General features: G+C 41.8%; 1 protein-coding gene across 2 annotated transcripts in view; it reads left to right on the plus strand.

Moving 5' to 3' along the window:
• jade2 (jade family PHD finger 2) overlaps positions 1 to 15,228 on the plus strand; it is a 235,932-nt gene extending 220,704 nt beyond the window's left edge. For both annotated transcript variants that reach the window (XM_026183096.1, XM_026183097.1), the window contains 2 exons: positions 10,296 to 10,441; positions 12,612 to 15,228. In XM_026183096.1, the coding sequence (XP_026038881.1) occupies positions 10,296 to 10,441; positions 12,612 to 13,397 (932 nt within the window). In that variant the 3' untranslated portion in view covers positions 13,398 to 15,228. The remainder of the gene's footprint in view (positions 1 to 10,295; positions 10,442 to 12,611) is intronic.
• Positions 15,229 to 21,789: the final 6,561 nt, after the last annotated feature.

Genomic DNA, 21,789 nt, shown 5'->3' on the forward strand with positions numbered 1-21,789 from the left:
CTTTACACACCCTAGGATTAAACCTGCTATCCGAGTGCTGCACTGCACCCTGTGCCACTGCCAAGGGAGGTCATGTGATCGGTTCAGTTTGTGTCTGTTAGCGACATTACTGGAAAAACTTAGCGATAGATATTAGACGCGTGGCTTGGCCCAACTAAGAAGTCATTAACTTGTGAAGTTGATGCACAAATTTCTGTCTTGATGCACGCTCAGAAATACTGGAAAGTTGTTTCTGTTATCTGGAGGTGGCGTTTTCAGTGGGAGAAACATTTCATCACTCATCCAAGTAACTTCCTCAGACTCAGCTGAATAATTCTGAATCGTTGGAGACTGCAGAAGTCGCTTGGATGAGTGACGAAATGTTTCTACCGCCAAAAAAGTTAGTCAGGATTCTTTTCCGATGCAAGTTTGGGCAATTTTTAATCCTTTGCATGCTATCCTCCCAAATACATACAGTACAAAACAATAGGAATACACTGCTCTCAAGAGAATATCACAAACTGATCTACCTTCAGATACACTTTTGAGACTAAGTTTATGGATGGCGTGTAGCAGAGATATGCAGTCTTGAAGTGCTCTTGTTAACATTGTTGGGGAGATTTTTTAATTTAGTTACATTTGAGTTTTATAAATTCTTCATAACGGTGATATGATTTTTCTTCACCCTCATGAAGATTTAGTTTTGTCCTTTAGGTTTTGTGCTTTATGCCCCAGTGGAGCACAAAACCAAAGGTTTGGGAAGATTTTGATCCATTGCCTACCGACTGCAAAACGCTGTACTGTGTTGACCAGTGAGGTGCCAGCTGTGTCTGTCTGCCATTTGGTGCTGAGCGGGTAGTGCACTGTGGGTTTTAAGAGCTTTTTCAAAGAAGAGAGGTACCTGCTGCAGCTGAAAACACCACTGTAAGAGCAACAAGAGTGAAATGATCCGATGCAGTCATCACTCAGTAAAAGGCTCCATAAAGCTGAGGGAAGCAGAGCCACAGACCCTCTCCCGTTGTCTTCATATTGGTATCTGATTGATTGGTAGTATCGATTTCCACTGGTAGAGCTGTTTGCATATTTTGAACTGCACTGTTAAAAGTTTATGGCAGACTGACTTCAACTTACAGTAGGATGTCGGTTGGTTTGAAGGTATATTTGGTCATTACTGATTTAAATCTGAGAAGCCTTTTGTGATTTTAAAATCACCAAAATGATTTTTACTATATTACGATTCATGTGCGTCATATCATACATAGCTTGTTTTTTGGGGGTTTTTACCGATCCCAAAGCCCAATTTTAAAAATGGCATTGTCATTGAGGACTGTCATTGGCTCACTAAGGCTTAGGGGCGGAGTCCAGCCATCCAAGGCCATTACGAGGCTACATATATACTCAGAAAACTGGAGTCAGTTTCTCCACAGATACTTTAAAACAGCACAACCATCATTTTATATTAGAAATATAAAATTTGATCTTTCTTGAGCTTTATCAGCAATTAAAAAAGAATAACTAAGAGGAACCATTAAAGCATTTTTTAATTAAATGTTATTAGTGTAAATTACATGGAGCTGCTCCATACTTTCACAAGGCATACCACTGCTTAGAGGTATTTTACTCAGCAGTAATTTAATCACGAGAAAATACAGAGTCGTGTTGAGTTTTTGGTTATATTTGACTGATTATTAATTGTTTAATTAAATTTCTGACTTCAGGGATACAAATATAAAATATGACAAAACTACATACCTGTGGTTTGTGTAGTCCAACGTAGGATGGTGCCCGGCTTAGTTTTCACATCACATTTTAATCCTTTTTTTGCTCAGCTGATTACTTTTCAGTTTTTTAGTCCAACTGGTGAGTGAAGACACATTTTTCCCTCATGAATGGGTGGTTGTCAGGCGGTTGCTAAATGCCTTGTATCTCTGTTCATTTACAACCTGACCAACTAACTGCAGGTGGCTAAAATAAATACAGGGAGTGCAGAATTATTAGGCAAGTTGTATTTTTGAGGAATAATTTTATTATTGAACAACAACCATGTTCTCAATGAACCCAAAAAACTCATTAATATCAAAGCTGAATGTTTTTGGAAGTAGTTTTTAGTTTGTTTTTAGTTTTAGCTATTTTAGGGGGATATCTGTGTGTGCAGGTGACTATTACTGTGCATAATTATTAGGCAACTTAACAAAAAACAAATATATACCCATTTCAATTATTTATTTTTACCAGTGAAACCAATATAACATCTCCACATTCACAAATATACATTTCTGACATTCAAAAACAAAACAAAAACAAATCAGCGACCAATATAGCCACCTTTCTTTGCAAGGACACTCAAAAGCCTGCCATCCATGGATTCTGTCAGTGTTTTGATCTGTTCACCATCAACATTGCGTGCAGCAGCAACCACAGCCTCCCAGACACTGTTCAGAGAGGTGTACTGTTTCCCCTCCTTGTAAATCTCACATTTGATGATGGACCACAGGTTCTCAATGGGGTTCAGATCAGGTGAACAAGGTGGCCATGTCATTAGTTTTTCTTCTTTTATACCCTTTCTTGCCAGCCACGCTGTGGAGTACTTGGACGTGTGTGATGGAGCATTGTCCTGCATGAAAATCATGTTTTTCTTGAAGGATGCAGACTTCTTCCTGTACCACTGCTTGAAGAAGGTGTCTTCCAGAAACTGGCAGTAGGACTGGGAGTTGAGCTTGACTCCATCCTCAACCCGAAAAGGCCCCACAAGCTCATCTTTGATGATACCAGCCCAAACCAGTACTCCACCTCCACCTTGCTGGCGTCTGAGTCGGACTGGAGCTCTCTGCCCTTTACCAATCCAGCCACGGGCCCATCCATCTGGCCCATCAAGACTCACTCTCATTTCATCAGTCCATAAAACCTTAGAAAAACCAGTCTTGAGATATTTCTTGGCCCAGTCTTGACGTTTCAGCTTGTGTGTCTTGTTCAGTGGTGGTCGTCGTTCAGCCTTTCTTACCTTGGCCATGTCTCTGAGTATTGCACACCTTGTGCTCTTGGGCACTCCAGTGATGTTGCAGCTCTGAAATATGGCCAAACTGGTGGCAAGTGGCATCTTGGCAGCTGCACGCTTGACTTTTCTCAGTTCATGGGCAGTTATTTTGCGCCTTGGTTTTTCCACACGCTTCTTGCGACCCTGTTGACTATTTTGAATGAAACGCTTGATTGTTCGATGATCACGCTTCAGAAGCTTTGCAATTTTGAGACTGCTGCATCCCTCTGCAAGATATCTCACTATTTTTGACTTTTCTGAGCCTGTCAAGTCCTTCTTTTGACCCATTTTGCCAAAGGAAAGGAAGTTGCCTAATAATTATGCACACCTGATATAGGGTGTTGATGTCATTAGACCACACCCCTTCTCATTACAGAGATGCACATCACCTAATATGCTTAATTGGTAGTAGGCTTTCGAGCCTATACAGCTTGGAGTAAGACAACATGCATGAAGAGGAGGATGTGGACAAAATACTCATTTGCCTAATAATTCTGCACTCCCTGTATGTTGTGGATTAGTTACTGAATTCTTCGATTTTTTTCATGTGAAATGCGAGGTGAACTTTGCACGTATGGGGTAATTTTATCGTCATGAGCTTCAGTTATTAATCTGATCACACAATTTTTAGGCATATGCAGTGTAAAAACTACAGTGGGTCCAGCATGTCCATCATCATGTGTATTTGCACCTCACAGTCCAGTATCTAATCTGGCAGAGATGTTTTTCACCCACACACACAGTGACTATCAGCAGTGACGCAGGACTGTCTCTCATTTCCTTATTTAACCAGAGCTGAGCATCGCAGAGCCGGCAGCCGAAGTGAATGTGATCAATAAACAGGCAGATAATAACACGGGGCACAAGAGCAGTTTGGCTGTGCATACTTGCTTCCTTTTCTGAGATTATCTCCATCCTTTTTTGTTTATCTCTCCTTTTCCCCCACTCATCTGTTACAGTTATTTTTTATACTGAATCTCCCCTCTCTCTCTCTCCCTGGCTCTGTTGTTATGAAACTCCCTCTTTCTGTTTATCTTCTCTCCTGCCTTTCTCGGTTTTTCCACCCGACTGCTGAGGGATAAGGACTGCAACTTGATGTTGAATACTTGCTGGGAAATCATAGCTCGAATCGTCTTTCCACGATAAACAAGTCCTTCTGTATATATGGTGTGCTTCTGTTGTTTGCAACTGTAACATTTGTCTGCATTTGTGTGTCTATGTGCGCCTTCTTCTGTCAACCTGCTCTATATATCATTCTCAGTGTGTCGTCTCTGTGTTTGTCTATGCGTGTCGTATGTGTTCATATCTCACTGTCTCTGTGTGTGCGTATGTGTGTGTGTGTTTGTGTGTCCGGCCATCTGTTCTCTGTCGGGTCTGGTCCTGACTCTCAGGGCTTTGTCTTCCTCTCTCTCTGTTCTGGGATCAAGATGACAGACGTGTATCATAACTCCTTCTCAGATGTGCTGTCCCCTATCCGCACTGTTTATTAGTCAGGCCCAGAGGCTAGTGATGATTAGAAAAAGGAAAATTGCTTTGAGTTGTTTCTAATGTTCCCCACGGGTGCTGAGGAATTTCATCTTAAAAGGGGACGTTCATTCTCAGCTTCCTTTTTTTTAAATCATGGGCTCCATTAGAGTAGCTATGAAGTTCCCAATCAACCATATTTATCCTGTATTGTGCTCAGTTCATTCTCCGTCTTGAGCCAGCTCTGTTCCCCCACCCTGTAAGCCAACTTTCTTCTGATAGGCTGCCCCTCGTCAACAAAAGCTTCGAACGGCAGGTGGGATGGACTTCAGAGCTACGCGTCTGAATTGATCGCATTAAGGATGTCCACACTCGCTGACATCATACAGAGCCAAGAGTGGGGAAAAAAATCCGAATTCAAGCGCTAAGTAGTTTTTCACGTTTAATGTGAACATCCAACATTGTTTATAATTCAAAGTTACATGTTTGATTCCAGTTAGATTTTATGATTTATAAAATAGTACACAAATAGTAGAGCCAAACTAATATCTGATTTTTTAAGACCGATATCAATATTTGGTGATTGAAAATCCAATACTGGGACAGTTTAAGTTTTTCTTTCAGACACTGAAAATAAAATTTAAATAAATGTCCTCGTTACGTGTGGGAATTTATTTAGTTGTTTACTTGATTCTGCTCAGATTATCTGATCGTGGCTTCGAAAACCATGTGTTACTTACAGGGAAGTTTCATAGCGCCCTCTGGTGGACAAGCTGCAAAACATGAACACTCACAAAATCATTGAAGGGTGTTTCTCCCGTCTCTTCTTTACTTTTTTAAATGTCATTTTTTCAGATGTGAATAAAGTCGATGCCTTTAGATATCAAATACCTGTAATAAGACCAGATGAGAACATTGGTCTGCACTGCCTTAGTTACAGCGACTTTAAAAGAGCTTTAAAAGGCTTTTAGATTTAATAAAACCTTGAATAAAAATAAACTAAACCACATTGCTAAAAATATTAAAAACGTGCTCTCTGTTTATTAAATAACAGTTTATTAAATAGTGGATCATAAAAGCAAGGTTAACATTTCTGAGAATCTCTTGTTTTTCTCTTGACTTTGAAATTTGAGAGCGAAGATTTTACAGCAGAGAGAGAAACAAATCCGTTATCTTAAAACTATCCAGTAATTGGTTTGTGCCTTCTGACGACAGCTCTAACGAAACAAGATGCCTTTTGGTCACAAAGATAATGAGGCCAACAGTAATGTGTGAGATGAATTTGCTTTTGGACAAATTGGTAGCACAGAGTGAAAAAAGAAGAAATGGTAGGCAACAACAAAAGATTTTATTCTAGTTCCCATTATTGTGTCCCTTTATTTGACTTCATTCCTTAATTAGGAAAATGTATTTCTGATTTTTAAAGTCTGAAAGAAAGACATCAGTACGGTCAACACAGTTGCATAAACTAGAATACACAAAATACAAAGACAACCAAAATGTATAAACATCAGTGGCAACAGAGCCTGAAACATCAATAAAAACCCTGTCTTATGCCAGAAGCAAGCTATTTCAGGCAGCCTGAACTAACTGGAATGTAACCTAGCAACTGAAGCCATTTGTAATCACATTTTGTACCAAGTTGTGGACATTTGCACGGAAAAACTACTCCTAGCATTGCTAAGTTTAGCAAACTAACCCAACACTATGTGTTTGCAACGTTATACATGACACAAAGTGCTGCACATAAATGACGAGCATATTAGTTACAGGAGCATCTTTTCGCTCTCTTTCTTATGTACTGGCTCTGGTCTTCGCCCTATCCTGCTGCTGGTGTGTCCCTTACCCTGCATTGCATTAGCTAGCACTAGCTGGCAATTCTTGTTGTTCTGTGTGCCATAAGACAGCCTAGTGTTTACTAACTCCAACACCATTTTTTCCTTAGCATTAGCTTGCAAAAGTACCAGGAAAAGAAATATTTCCTTGTCATTAGCTTTACTGCAGCATCAGCTAATTACTTGACTGTACCAAAAAAAAGAAGAAGGTAGAAACAGTGTTGCAATTTGGTTTAAATGACAAAGTGTTGCCATTAGTAGGTTTCTCATGGAAATCTGTTTGAGGACTTTATCTTCCCTGTCTCCTTAAACAGAAAATAAAACAATACTTTATGTTTATTTATACTCGTGTTTATATCTAAAGGTTCCCTTTCCTGATGTTAGCATGATGATCCAAAACATATGAATGCATAGGAAACGAAAGGAATATCTCTAGCATCAGCAAACATTTTTAACTGGGGGTTTGATTCGCAGACATTTATTAACATTTTTTCTTTATCACATGCAAAGCAACAACAGGAAAATACTAAATAAAATAAGGTAATAAACTGTGGCTGTTATTGTACCTGGGCAGATTGTGCTTAAATGAGAGATGCTGAGGAAAAACCTGGATAAATGTGGAAAACATGTCCTGAAAAAACAAAGACATTGCATAATCAGTTTTTTTTTATACATGCCACAACTGCCACCATAAGATGATACACAGAAATACTACAGACAGAACTCAGACCCAACAACAGGCTATAAGTTAGACATGAAAAATTGTTCCCAGATAAGTCTGTAAGATGTCATAAGGCATATAAAATACACCAGATTTCTGTCTATTATGCAATAGAATGGATTTGTGTTAAATAATCACATCTAAACAAATCATGTTGTACATGGATGTTGTACCTGACCAAACTGGACATAGTAACAGGGTGGCATGTTTATGTTGGTCTCCTGATTTCCTCTCTCTGAACTCTGCTCATTTCCCTTCTGCTCCATCACCCCTCCCTGTCTTCTTCACACTTCTTCACTGTCTTTTTCCCCCTCCTTCCGTCACCTATTCCCTCCCTCTGAGCTCTCTCAATTCCTGCAGAGACATGCTGCGTCATGGAAACTACCAGCTCAGTGTGTGCATGTGTGTGTGTGTGTGTGTGTGTGTGTGTGTGTGTGTGTGTGTGTGTGTGTGTGTGTGTGTGTGTGTTAGATAGCTTGTGTTAAAGGCACCCTAACAGCACCTCCTGCTGTCCTGCTTGCCAGATCATTATAAGCAGTGATGATTTACAAGGAGGTTGCAAAAATAAAAGAGAGAAAGATGCTCAGATCACAAAAATATCCACATTTATGAGTACATTTCAGTTTCTGCAAAGTTTTGTCTTCATTCTCTGCATTCCTGATGATGTGCATATGGCTGCTATCGATTATTTAGATGCATTTGGTCCCAGAAGACAGTATGACTATCTCCCAGTGCTCTTGGTTGGACTAAATTAGATCAATAAACTTGATTATTTTTATTCACTTGATGCCTACAGAGTCCCTGAGAGGTCATACTTAGATTTTTTTTTTGCAATAACATTTGCACTTCATTCAACTCACAGTAGAAGTGAGCTCTATTATGATACTGTATATACACCCAAACCTGTACCTGATTAAGACAACTACAGACTGTATCATAGGTTATGATTGCAGTCATATTGGTGTCACTGAATGCCTCATGCAATATATGAGTTTTTAAACATTCACTACTAGATAATATCAGAGGTTGGTCATTTAAAAAGGAGAACAGGTGGACTCCGGTGGTCCCCGTGGACTCCCACGTTCAGTTATACAGTAATCGTGTTTACAGCTAAAGAATAAAATGTTTTGACCTCCATGGATAGTTTTCCCCCTTGTAAGAGCTCACCAGGGGGTGGGTTTTTAATTCTGCTCATCCATCTGGGTGGTGGTAAGTGTCCTGACATAGGCACCTTTAGCAAGTCTGTGTACTAGGTTTCACCTAAACTAATTTGAATTGCTGAATTGGACCTCTCTGCTTTGATTGTGCCGTCTGTGCCTGTTGATGAATTTCAATGGAATTATGTGGCAAATAATAAATATTATTGCTGTGAGGTACAGCCTGTCCAAGATGTTTGCGCTTGGTTTTAGTGATTGAATTTCTAGTATTTTATTAGTTTGTTAATAAATCCTGATTTGCGTATCGGTGTCTGTGTGTTGTCCCCAAACGGTTTATGACTGCAGATGAAAAATCCGCTCACGTCTGGATTCTCACTGATATTGAAGTCTAGTCAAAAGGCGATGTCTATCCTTTATGTGAAATCCATGGTTGCGATGAGTTGCCTTGTTTCCTCGTGTTTGTCTGCCTGTTTTCTTTTGGGCCACTTCGTGATGCAGTGTTTGAGCAATTACCGTCACTTGAACACTACTTTACACTTAGTGGACTAAATACCACATAATTATAATCACTGTATATTTTGACACAACTATAAAATGTTAGATTCTTTCTGTTTTCCAAAATATAATGAGTGAGGATTTTTGACACTTGCTTGTTCTATGTGTTGGGTTTGTTTTTATCATCTTTTTAACTGTTAACATTGCGCCATGTCCACCATCCATCTTTCTCCACTTAAATTAAATATTTGACAAGTGAAAGTGTGGGTACATTGTTAAAACGAGTTTGTCTGTGCTTTTATATTAGAGGAAGAAATCCTAAAATGCTGCAGACAGACATGCGGCGCTTTGGCAGCACTTCTCACAGCCCACAATGATAGAAAAGGAGCCATGAAAATCTCCTAATTATACAGACACACATGCAAACACTTAAAAGGAGGGAGCATTGTCTGCAGACTCACACAAACACAGATACTGAACACACTCACACTGCACATAATCCAGGCTGAGATAGTCCTGTAAACACACCAGTGTTGGAGAAGTCATTAAACGCATCCTTTTTCTTTTTTCTTTTTTTTTGGCGAGGAGACATCAACTCTATTTTTACTTGGACGTTGTCATCTAATTTAAGTGCTTTGTCTTTGATATTCCCGAATTTTGGATGCAAACTTTAAAACACAAAGCAAAAGCCTTCATTGGTAATTTTTCACCGAATCCAGACCATTGTTGTGTTTGCTCTACTTACACATATACAGTGCTGAGAAAAATTATTTGCCTCCTTCCTGATTCCTTAGTTTGAATATTAGACAAATACAAAATGCAGGCTTGAAATTATTATTTGATTTTGTTTAGAGAAACGAAAACCCACCAGTCTAACCTACCTGGCCCTGTGTGAGGAAGTCGTTAATGCCCCTCCTTGATGATTTAACTGTGATTAACTACATTGTTAAATACATTTTGTCTGAGTTTAATTTCACTAGCCACACCCAGGCTTCATTACTGCCAGACCTGTTGAATCAACGTGCCTGACAGACTGATGATTCAACAGTAAGGAGGAGACTAAGCTCGTTTCACATTTACCAGAAAAACATTTTCATGATCCCCAAAGCTTTAGGGAAAATATTCTGTGGACTGACAAGACAAAAGTTGAACTTTTCCGAAGATTTGTGTCCAACATCATACCAGCAGTCAAACATGGTGGTGCTGTGGTAGTGTGATTTGCTGCTTCAGGAGCATCACAGTTGCTGTAATCGATGGAGCCATGAATTCTCCTCTGTACCAGAAAATCCTGAAGAAAAATGTCCATCCATCCATTCCTGCCCTGAAGCTCGTGCTCCCTTTGGATATATATGTAACATTACAGTAATCTAAAACACATCAGATCGAAAGGAGGCTTTCGATCTTTTACCTTTATTTTCTTATTCATGAAAAATATGCAACACTCCTCACCTGTCTGCTTTGTTTTCTCCCTCCTCTTCCCTTCTGCCTCTTCCCTTCTATTCACTTCTACCAATTTCATCCAATTTTTTCTCCCATTTTTCTTGCTTCCTCTTACTCTCCCTTCCTGCACCTCCCCTCTCCCTGCTTGTGCCCTCTTCCCCTTTCCTTAGGTTTGTCAAAGTCATTCCCGTTGGACAACTCTTTGTTCGACAGTTGGCTCGCCCAGTCGGTTCAGATCACCGCTGACGACATGCTGAGCCAGTGGGCTCTGGGTGCCCAACATCGGGACAAGAGCGGCAGCCTGCTTTCTGACCAGGTAGGGCTTCAGGAGCAGAGGGCACAGAAGACGATGTGTTAGCAGAGAGAGACAGAAAGAATGAAACGCAGCAATGGGTCTGCTGTAGTAAGGACTTAAGCCTTCAGTACAATGGGGTGCCTGCTTTACCAGGTGAACTGCAGCTGTTACATGTTATGATAAGAGATGAATACAACACAAACGTCTTGCTCAATACTTGGAAAAGAAAAAGTGGTTTGCTAATGCAACATTGTGAGTAGACCGTTACATCTTGACCTGAATTCCTGTCCACTTCACCGGTGAACGAAACGAGTGCCAAGGACTTTCCTGTGAAGAGGCCACGCCGACACAAACAGCTACATAAGTAAAAAAGTGAAGCGTTCTTCTTAGTCGAGGAAGGAAAAACGGCTAAAGTGTACAAGAAAATGAAACATACACAGAGAATTTCACTTTTATGCATTAATTCAGTCTAAAACACTCCACAAGGACGACCAGCGTTTCTTTTCCACATATATTAGAAATCATTTGATCAGTTTAATTACTTTTTGTTAGTTTCAACTAGAATTGAGCACTGGTACTATTCCTGAATGGTGCTTGTATTAGTGGAAAAGTATTTTTTTAAAAAGCTGACATAAATTCATCTGTGTATATTTTGATCACCATCCGAACACATGAGAGAGGCCACAGTGTTTCCCACAGAACTTTGTTGCGTTTGTGTCCACAACTGTGGACATAGGCGAAGCTAATCTGTGCTTTTTAAATAATGAACAGATGTGTACATGCATATTTGTGACTACATACATTTTTTTTAAAAACTGAGCAGTAGGCAGCTGCCTCGCCAATAAATTCCTCATCCAGCGGACACATTCCAGCAGCATCGTCTTGGATGTGGCTGGAGTCCCCGCTCAGTAGCCTCTGTGAGCTCAGCAAAGAGGCGCCAGCTCTCCACCTATCCAGTCTAACCAGACCCCACCTATCCTGGGTCTGGTTAGACTGGTCCCTCGAACTGACAGGGGTCACAATGACTCAACTTATCACCTTTTTGATGTTGAAACATAAATTCAGATTTAGAAATTAGATTCTAAATTAGTTTTAGACATTAATGTGTACATAAACACCTCTATGAAGCCATTTATAAAGATTTGTTACTTAAGTGGGAACCAGTAGTTTTAGGGCTGAGAGCCACAAACAAGTTGGGGAATTCAGAAAGTATTAAACAAGGAACTAATGTGTTTTTCTGATCGGAATATAGAATATCATCAGCATCATACCAACATGAAACAGCTGCTACAGCTGTTTGTGATGGTCCAAAAGTTTGCATGATGGTGCTTTTCACTCAAGTTTCAGTCATTTCATCGAGTCTGCGGTGAGCCAGTCAGCCAGCACAGCGTCAGTTTGTAGTTTTGACACTTGAAAAAGTTCATCTGACTTTGAACAAAGACCTGATCATCGATTCTTTAGATTGGCTGTGGTTTTATATAGTTTAGCTTGTTAGTTTTTTATTGTAAATTGATCGATCTGCTAATCAGAGCAAAGATGTTCTCCCCCCAGGAACGTGCTGTTTGTGTGCTGGCTGGCAGAGCGCTCTCACCAGATTGCGCTGCTGTTTTTGGATGTGCTTAAAGAACAATAAACACAACCGCAGTCATTTTTTCCAATTAAACAGGAACCTGATATCTTTCAGAAACAAAGATCTGCATAAATAAACAATGATGTAATTTAAACAAAGCCCACATGTCGCAAGTTAATATTAGGGGTGTAGTTTAAAATCAATAAACACCAGCCTTGTTTATTAAAAACAAAAAGTGTTAGAGATTCAACAGAATCACACCCCGAAGAAATAAAAGATCACGATGTAGAGTGCCGTCAGAACAGATCAGCTTTGTCATTTAGTCGGGCTTTTTTGCTCAGGAACAAATTGTGACATCGGCAGCTCACAGTCTAAACTGCTGAGCTGTTGGACGTGTGGGTAGGTGGGAGTGGGTGGGGAGTTTTTGTTCCAAAATATTCCAAACCACAAAATCAAAAATGAGCAGATTAACTGTTGTATCAGTCAACTTTTCGCTTATATCATTTATATATTTTGTGTTATTTCACTTTTAAACATGAAAAGATTTGTTTGTTCCTCATCCGTTTTCCTCTTTCATCACCAATTTTTGCCCTTTCTTACCTTTCTCCTCTTTTCATCCAGCTCCTGCAGGGCGAAGAGAGCCTGCTCAACCTAATGATGGAGAACTCCATGCAGTCCACCTGGAAAACACCCCAGTTGGGGCGCAAACCGAGAGGGAGCAACAAGCCCCGTGTTCGTGCACAACCATCCGCTCCAGCCCAGCCTCAGACGCTCCTGTCTGCAGCTGCTGCGTCCGCAGGCGGCAGCCCCTCCACCGCAAAGAGGCTCTGGGCGAGCATGGCGGAGGAAAAGTCTGGCCACGTGAGTCGGAAAGGGGAAAAGAACAAAGGCTCCTCCAAGACCGTGCACTACCCCCTCCATCACCACCAGACCAGGAGCTCTGACCTTCACAGGGACCCACCGCCACAGCCGCCCATCTCCAAAATGGATTCCTGTCACATCTCGGAGGATAACAGTCCTTGGGATGGCATCCATGCAGGGAATGGTGTAGTATCAGTGGCTGGATCTGGTTTCACAGTGGGCTCAAACCCACCAGTCTCTGGTCTTGGGTTCACAATTCCCGACGGTGGGACAATCTTTCGTGGCGGGACCCCGCGGCACCGTCTGTCCCGCCAGGGTAAATCAAGAGGGAGGGGCGTCACCGGAGGTGTAGCGGGGTTCGAGTCCATGAACCTGCCACTCCCAGGGAAAGACGTATCCCTGTTAGACGCTGCTGAGACTGATGGCTACTTCTCTGACGGCGAGCAGAGCGATTCGGACACGCGCACTGGTGGGCGCAAGCTCCGCCTGCCGCAGTTGCACTCCGGGAACGAGGACCTGCTGAGAAGAAGCGTGCTGGCTTCCTAAAGTACTGAGTTTCCAATAGACAAATACACACAAGCAGTTATCCAAGCAGAATCCCGCTGGCTAATTGTTTTTTGTTTTTGTTTTTTCCCACCTGTGCCCAGCATACAGTCTATAAAAACACGGCTGGATCGCTTTGTTCAACCAAAATCCCGATCGCATCCATCAGTGGGAAATCCCCAGCTCCTAACCTGCTCTGTTTTTTAGGACGGAGGGGATTTGAATGTAGCCGTTTGCCTATCATACAGAAAAGCTTCTCCACTGGACTGCAGTTTGTTGTTAGCTTATCATAAGATGTGATGCATTCAGCAGATTGAAAACAAACATTACCTTCAGTCTCTTTCTCTTGTTTTTTTTTTTTTTGTGTTGTATATTTCAGAATCATTTCATTTCTGGGCGTCGAACGAAGCACCCAGTTCTGGCCTCATGTCTGTGGTATCTGCCAGACTTGGGAACAAACACTTTGGGGCATTATTATTATAATTATTATTATTATTCAAGCTGGTTTCAGGGTATGCTTCATTCTCGGCCTTTGTGGCCCGAGTTGCATCCAGTGAGTGCTTGTTTTCTTGAATATGTTCAGTGGAAAAGACAATTTCACACCAGAGTTGGTCTGAATATGTACAGCGGGTGACAACTTGTATTCAGCCTTGAAAAGCACAACATAGCTAGTCATAAGAGCTGTAATGTAAGCACTTGTGTGTATAATAGATGCTCATTCAGGGTTGGGGTCAATTTTCCTCCCTCGTTTACTCGGTTTGAAAAATGTACACTGAATCCTTCATTCTCAAATTCATTTTCACGTTTTAGTTCATAAAAGAAAAAACAACAACAACAAAAAAAATCTACAAATCTCCAGCTTTGCCAGTTTCTGAATAGCGAACACATTGACCCCAACCCTGGTGCTCATTCAGATTTTCACACAGACACACACAAACATACTCACACACAAACTACCATAAGCGGATCCCTTTTGCTCACAGCCGCCGTTGAAATATTTGGTCTGACTTTTTGTCAGCTGCTTTCAAATTCTTCCTAATTCCGCGTTCTTTTAACTCCCGGGTCTTTGGAGAAAAATCGTCGTACAAACTCTGTGCCTTTCTTTCACTTGCCCTGTGGCCCTGCGTCCCCCTCAATCGCCGCCAACTTTCCAAATCAACCAAACAATCGCTGAGTAGATCAATCAGTCGTTTGTCAATCGGATTTGTAACAATCAAGCCAAAAGGAAATCCCATTGGAGTGGCTACTGAGCGTAGCTGGCATTGGGCTCCTTGTCACCTTAACAATTGTGTAGTGCCTGAAAGGATGGAAATGCATCACTTGCCATTTATCAACAGAGCATATGCAGCAGCTTGCAACGCAGAGCAACATCGTGCTTTCAGTGCAAAGAGCTGCCTGCTGCTCTGTGCCCCCTTATGTTACATCACTGCAGCCCAGAGCCATCAATAACCAGAGTTTGGCCAGTTACACTGCGGGCACAATGTTGCTGCCATTGAAAATTAGACCTCTTATTTAAAATTTCATGCACATTACTGCAAATAGTATTCATTTTGGGGTTTGGTTAATCAGCAGTACAGTTTTGCTTTTTCATATGGAGTGGGTAGCTGTGTTCATGTAAGCCAAGCCTGAGAGACGTGTTTTATAAACAGTTTCAGAGTGGTTAGGGTGGCCATGCATTGTGTAGTTCATGGGTAAATTCTTGCTACAGCAGCTGACATCATGTGACACAAATTCAACCTCAAAAGCAGCTGAAATTCTGCTTTGGTTCATAAGAGGAGGAATCCTCAGTTTTGGCATTCTGATGTTGCTATTTATGTGTCCAGTGGAAGCGGGATCACTTGGAATGCATTCAGTGCATGTGGATATACATAAAACTATATGTAAAATTAGAGGAAATTAGTCATTTTTATTAGTCAGATCACCCACGTGTACCTATGCAGCTTATTATTTTGTTCTATGAAGACGTAAACACTGTCAGGCACCAAGGTGGCAGCCGCTTTTGTTTGACGTGGCCAAGCTTTCATAACTGATGGCTCTGAGGCACGTCTTGTTCCTACTAGATGGACGTAGACAGTGTAATAATCAGCTTCAGAGGCCTGCGCTCTTAAGTCCCTGAATTGATTTGATTGTAAATTTGTTTTTGTTTTTTAAAAACGAAACACATGAGCCGTTCTTGTTTTTCTCAGAGAGTTGTATTTTGTACTTAAAGCAGTCCGTGGTATTCTCAGGGGTTAAAAAAAAACTTATAAAAAAGAACAATAAAAGGTTAAGAATTTATGGAAAAGCAACGAAAGACGTAGATATATATATATATATATATACATATATATATATATACACACACACACATTTTATATCATATACAGTATATATATATATAAATATATGAAGTGATGTGTGTTTGTCTAGAAACTTCCTTATTTGGAAAGCTTCACTGTTTGAACTCCAACACGACTACTACTGAGCATGCTCCTTCTCTCAGTACAGCATACGACCATCAGCCCTGGGTTCAACAGTCCCACTTTAACCCATCTGATCTGAGGTCAGATAGTATCGGCTAACAGATGGAACTGTCTTTTGGGTCTCACCAAACTGGGATGACTTAAAGATTTGATTTTAAGGGCTGCTTGACCCAGGCCTGATGAACACACATTTAAACAGAGGCCCAAGTCCATTCTACTTTCTCCGTTTTCCTGTATGAACAGCTTCTCCCCGGTTTTCTGGAGTAACCATGCCAAAGAACAGATCTGTGTTACAAGGCAGCATATTTCAGTCTTATCTACGCAAACATACTAAGCTGTCAGACCGCTCGAACAGTGATGTCCAGGTCAGCAGATGTGATTCGACCTCCTCTAACCCAGGGGGCGCTTTTAATTCCCAACCTGGATAGATCTGCATTCACGGGGGGATTCCCACAGGAAATGCCCGGTGATGGTTGTTAAACACACTCGCATGTATTAACCCCCTCCAAAAAAGGGAAAAAAAAAAGAAAAAAGCCAGTGCTGCTGAACTGATCACACAACATACAGCTCTCTCTCTCACACTTACACACATGCACACACACACACACACACACACACACACACACACACACACACACACATAGACGCTTACACAAACCCCAGAGCTGGTATAACAGGGTTACAATGTAAAAGTTTTTGTTATGTATATGTGGTCCTGACTGCATCAGGAAGCATGAGTTTACTCAGAGCGAAACGCCACCCCCTCCCCAACAGCAGGAGAGTATTATCACAGGTCAGGTGACAGCGCTGCGTCTCTGTCCCCTCTTCGTCCCTTCAGGTGTAGCCATGGTAGAAGCACTCGCATTGTTGCGTCACAGTCTTGCGAGGACAGGCGGAGAACTTGGGACTTCTACGATGGCTATTACAGCTGACACATTACAGTAACGACAAAAAAAGAGCAACAAAGCTCGTGTTCCGATGCGAGGACGCGGTGACGTGTCGCCTCCGAATCCTCAGCCAGGTGTTCGTTACCATTCATGTGTTGCTAAGACAGAAAAATGTAATCTTGGTTTCAATATTCAATGTTCAGAGTAGCCTGACGTTGTAGACAGTGGTTTTAGACAAGGCCTCACATGTATGGCCTTAACATGTAGTAGCAAAGGCTGAGGCTGCACAGTGCCTGAAGGACAAAAAAAGGACTGAAAAATACTCATTTGGGGCTAAATTAGTGGAGCTGGTTAGCAGTATATAAGATTTCCTGCTGGGTGATGGTGAGATTCCACACAAAAACAAAGCAAATTGTACTTCTGATCTTCTTTTTTTTTTTTTTTTGCCTTGATACTGTGCAGCCTTAGCAAACATAACTGGTTATTATTCTATATTTACAGTGTGGCTTCAATGCCCTCTCCTTCCGCTTCGTAGATAATGTAGACTGGAGTCTCTTGCAGGTTCTTTTTATCAATATCTGCTAGAATGCAACTTCAAAGCATTGCTATCCTCTGTGTGGTACGCCGGTGTGGGTGTTGGCTCGCAGCCCGAATGTGCTCTGATGATCTTTGAATTTTGCAACTCTGTCAGGTCGAATATCCACACTGAAAGGAGATCTAGTGCAGGGGGTTTCTCGCGCTCTCTGTCTATCTATTTGGGTTGTGTCCCATAAAATTAGACGCAGTGTGAAAGTTTTTATCTTCATACTCGGAGCATCCGTGTCGGTAGGTCACGTTCCTCTATGATAAGTCACCACTTAGAGAGGCAATAAAATGTGCAACGGAAAAGCTGTACAGTCCTCAGCTTGCTGTATGTTGAGAGCAGAACTCTTCCCTCAGGTGTTGGCACTGACGCTGCACCACGGGAATAAACTGACGGGCATCAAGCACATAATGGCAGGTCAGAAACACACCTACACACAGTGATGCTTTCCACTAGACCGATTGCTTGCAGGTAATTGGAACCTCGCCTGCGCACAGCTGCCGTTTACTGTACTGACTCTGTTGTAAAACATCAGTGCACCAGCAGGGCTGGGCTCCTCAGAACCCCCTCAGCTGGGTGAAGGGTCACATTTACAGCTTTCCATTAGCAAGAAAAGCAGTTTAGGGTGATCCAGAAATGACAGCAATGTTCAGTTCTGGTGAACGACGACATTAAAAACGGGGCTTTGAATTCCATGATTGCTCCTAGTGGGTGGTAAAAAGTTGGATTTCTACAATTTAAAGTCATTTATTGCACTGAGGTGGTTCTGGGGAACCACGAGGGCATTGGGATGCAGTTCATAAGATGTCGTTTCTTCTTCTGTGGTTGCTCCTTCATCCAGAAAGTGGTCTGAGGCTGTAGTGGGATCAGTGAAAGCAGGACTGGGTATTGCTTAGGAAATAAATACCTGCAAGCGACAAGGGACAGCAGTCCAGTAATAAAAGCAGGATTAGATCAGAAGTCTTGAAATGTCTGTAAAGCAGAAAATTGCAGGTCTGTCTAAAAATGTATCCACATGACAATAGAGATTGCTTAGTGCTTCCTGTTTCTGGTATCAATGCCTAGTCCTTGTTTCGCTGCCCTACACCAGCCGTACAAAGCCGCCCACCTACCTACCGCTGGAGTTTATACTCATCTACAATAATGTATATTACTGTTCAACTACTACTACTAGACATTTTCATTTTCTGTGTTTTAAAGAGGCTTTTGCAAGCTGTTTGTTTTGTTTTTTTTCCTTTTATAATGCTTATCTAGCCGCTGTGGCACGTATCAGACTAGAAAGCTGACTCATTATCTGCTTCTACTGTTTTTACTGGCGCTTTGCTCTCCTCTCCGTTACAGCAAAGTTATGGCTTAAAGGTCTCAGCATCCAGAACCCAGACACACACTCCACAGATCGGAGGTTTAGTCGCACAACCGGAGCTGCTGCCGAGGAAGAAACTGATCTCAAGTAAAACTCAACCTTCAGAGCTCGAGACTCAATCAGTCGCATCTTAAAAATTTATTTGGTTAATTTATCAGAAATGGCAGATATTCATTCCCCAGGTTCAGCTTCACAGCAGTGAAGATTTGCTGCCTTTTTTTAATGTAATGGTAAATGCAGCAGCAATCTGATAGCACCGCGTTGCTTTTTTGGATCAAAGCCTGCAACAAACCTCAAGAAGCACTCATCCGAAAAGCATTGCTTCTATTTTTGTGCCTTTTTTTAGGTGTGTGTGGGGGGGGGGGGAGACACTGTTTGTGTCCAGCATCTCTTGGTGACTGAAGGTGGAACCAAAGAGCGATTGATGCTCTACCTGTGTGATCGCGTCATCCTCCACAGCAGCTCGGAGAAATCTTTTCAGACTAAATCTCCCGTCTGTACCCACTGCGTACCTTACTCTGCATCCACCATCCAGCAACTTCCTCGTCCTCCTCCTCCTCCCACCACCAGCAAACTCCCCTCTTCTTCTCCATCCTGAATCCCCTAAAAACAATCACCCTGTTGTCTCCCTCCTGCCCACAACTCTTCCTCTCCCTGTCCGGTGATCAGCCTCCTTGGCCCTTGGCACATGGTTTTTTAAAGGTGATCAAAAAAGAAGAAGGACACCTATAGCTTTAAGGACAAATAATGACAGACGCACGAGGAGCTGAAAACATTGCACTCAGCTTTGCTTAACTCTGGCTTGAAAAGAGGGAAAGTGCGGGAAAGGGGAGAGTTGTTTAGAAAGAAGGAGAGGAGGGAGACTGTTCGCTGAACTGGAGCCAAAGAAAGACAAAAGAGTACAACTTGTTCTTTCCTCTGCATTCTGTTTGGAGCCTGTCTGTACAGTCAGGTTAACAAGCAGCTAATATAAACAGTACCAGGCCCTCCCTTTCCCCTCCTTGTGCCTCCTCTCGCTCTCTCGCCTCACACAGCTGGGTCCCCGTCCAAGATTTGTCTTTGAAAAATGTAAAAACTCAAATCGGGAGCGCCGAGCAGAGATGCTTCCATTTTAAACGGCTTACAAAACGATTCAGTTTTACGTCAGAATATATTATTAATCACCAGAACTTCGTGATATGAAGCTAATTAGAGCATAAATTAAAGGCCATTACCAAACAATTCTTTAAACAGAGTTTAAAACTCTTAAAACTAACCATTCTCTATCTTACTAGGCCGAGGTTCATCCCAACTCTGAAACAGTTATTAGCTCCTTTCAAGTTAAAGCTTCTGTGTTCACAGCCAGAGCTGCCATATTAGGCATGGCCCCTCTTTTTGACATCACACAGATCCAACAGTGGAAAAAACTCTCTGAAAGTGGGAGCTTAAGGCATTGTAACAACAGTAAAATGAATGTGAAAGAGGCTCTTTTTGTAGCTGTGATGCTAACAGACCCCATCATGTCTAAGATGTCTGAAAATCTTTGTAATAAACCGCTGATGGCTTTGGTATTTTTCTAGGATTTGTTCAAATAAGGAAAAAAAATATATCATAACACCAACTTTGTCCTTTAAAAATCACAATGAAGACCAGATTTTCATTTATCCACTTTCAGTTTTACACTCTGGTTGTTTATGTTCATAGAAAAAGATACTTTTAGCCAACAGCTCATACCAATAAAAAGATCCAGGTTTGGAATCCAGTCTGTTTTAATGTTTACTTTTGGAAATCTCACTTGAAACCTGGAAAACCTGGAAAGTCCCGCTTTTTCACACTGCCTCACCCACCAAATGAACAGTTTATTCAACTGTCTTTACATCTGGTTTTTCCATCGCGCTCCTGTGAGGTTCAGACATCCACATAACAGCATACAAATTGAAGTGTAAATCCAAAAAAACACTCCCAAGATCCATTTAGACAAACCAGCCGTCTCCCAGCGTCTGTTCTGAGTTCAGCCAGGAAGCTCGCCCAAAGTGCAACAGGAAAGAAAGCGATTTCAACACTGTTTTGCAGGTGTAAATGTAATCTGGCTACATCGCGCCGAGGCAGAATGGATTTCAGATGCAGGTTAAAATAATTTGTTAAGAGGCCGTCTGCACTGTGTCTCTGCTTCTCCCGCTTGTAATTTCCACCACGCAGTCCATCTGTCTCGCTTTAATCCTCCTCCTTGATTCCTTCCATTTTTATCCATTTCCCCACTTTTTTGTTCTTCTTCTCTCGTTTCATGAGCTGACTCATTCACGCAAATGTTTATCTCCTGCCTCTGAGTCACTTCTTGTGTTTATCCCAGATTCGATACTTGCAGGGAACCAACAGGTGTTGTGATTGCCTAAATTGGATCCCTCTGAATGCTTAAGGGTGTTCTGTTAGTTTTATGTGGTCACAGGAGGCAAAATAGAGAGAGTCCACTGGCATAATTCTAGTTAAAACTAAACATAGTTTGCACCTCCGTCCCTTTGTTCTTCTGAACTCCTTCTCCGCTCTTAAAGGTGTGTCCAAACAAATGTGAAAGGAACAGAGAGAAGCAATTTTCTATAATTAGATGCTACAAACTCTTTGCGAGAAATGAAAAAAGTTTCTGCTTGAATAATGCGCTCGTACGAACACACAGACGAGGAGAGAAAGGGAGACAGACGGATGGAAAACACAAATAAATTCAGTTTCTTGTGAGTCCTCACATCCGTCAGGGGCTTCAGCTGTCACGCTTGATTAATGCATACCTTGCAATCAAGCTCACAGCTCATGTTTTTCCATTGGGAACATCAATTGAGAGGTGCAGCCTCAACCTTCACACCCCCACAGAAATAAGAATTTATAACTCTTCGTTTTGTCGCACACACCTTTAGAAAACATTCGCACAAAATTGTGGTACATCTCGGTACATCTACAGCCACATTAAAAGCCTGAACGATGGGATGAGCGCTAATCACGTCTTCATCCTGCAACAAAGCTGCATCACAGCCAATATCTGGTCACCAGGAGGACGGGTGGACCGGTTCCTCTGCTGAGTGTCAGCCGAGGTTATTATAGCCTAGGGGACATTATATGATGGTGTTCTGTA

Source organism: Astatotilapia calliptera, chromosome 10 (assembly GCF_900246225.1).
Source record: "Astatotilapia calliptera chromosome 10, fAstCal1.2, whole genome shotgun sequence".
In the NCBI taxonomy this organism is placed as follows: domain Eukaryota; kingdom Metazoa; phylum Chordata; class Actinopteri; order Cichliformes; family Cichlidae; genus Astatotilapia; species Astatotilapia calliptera.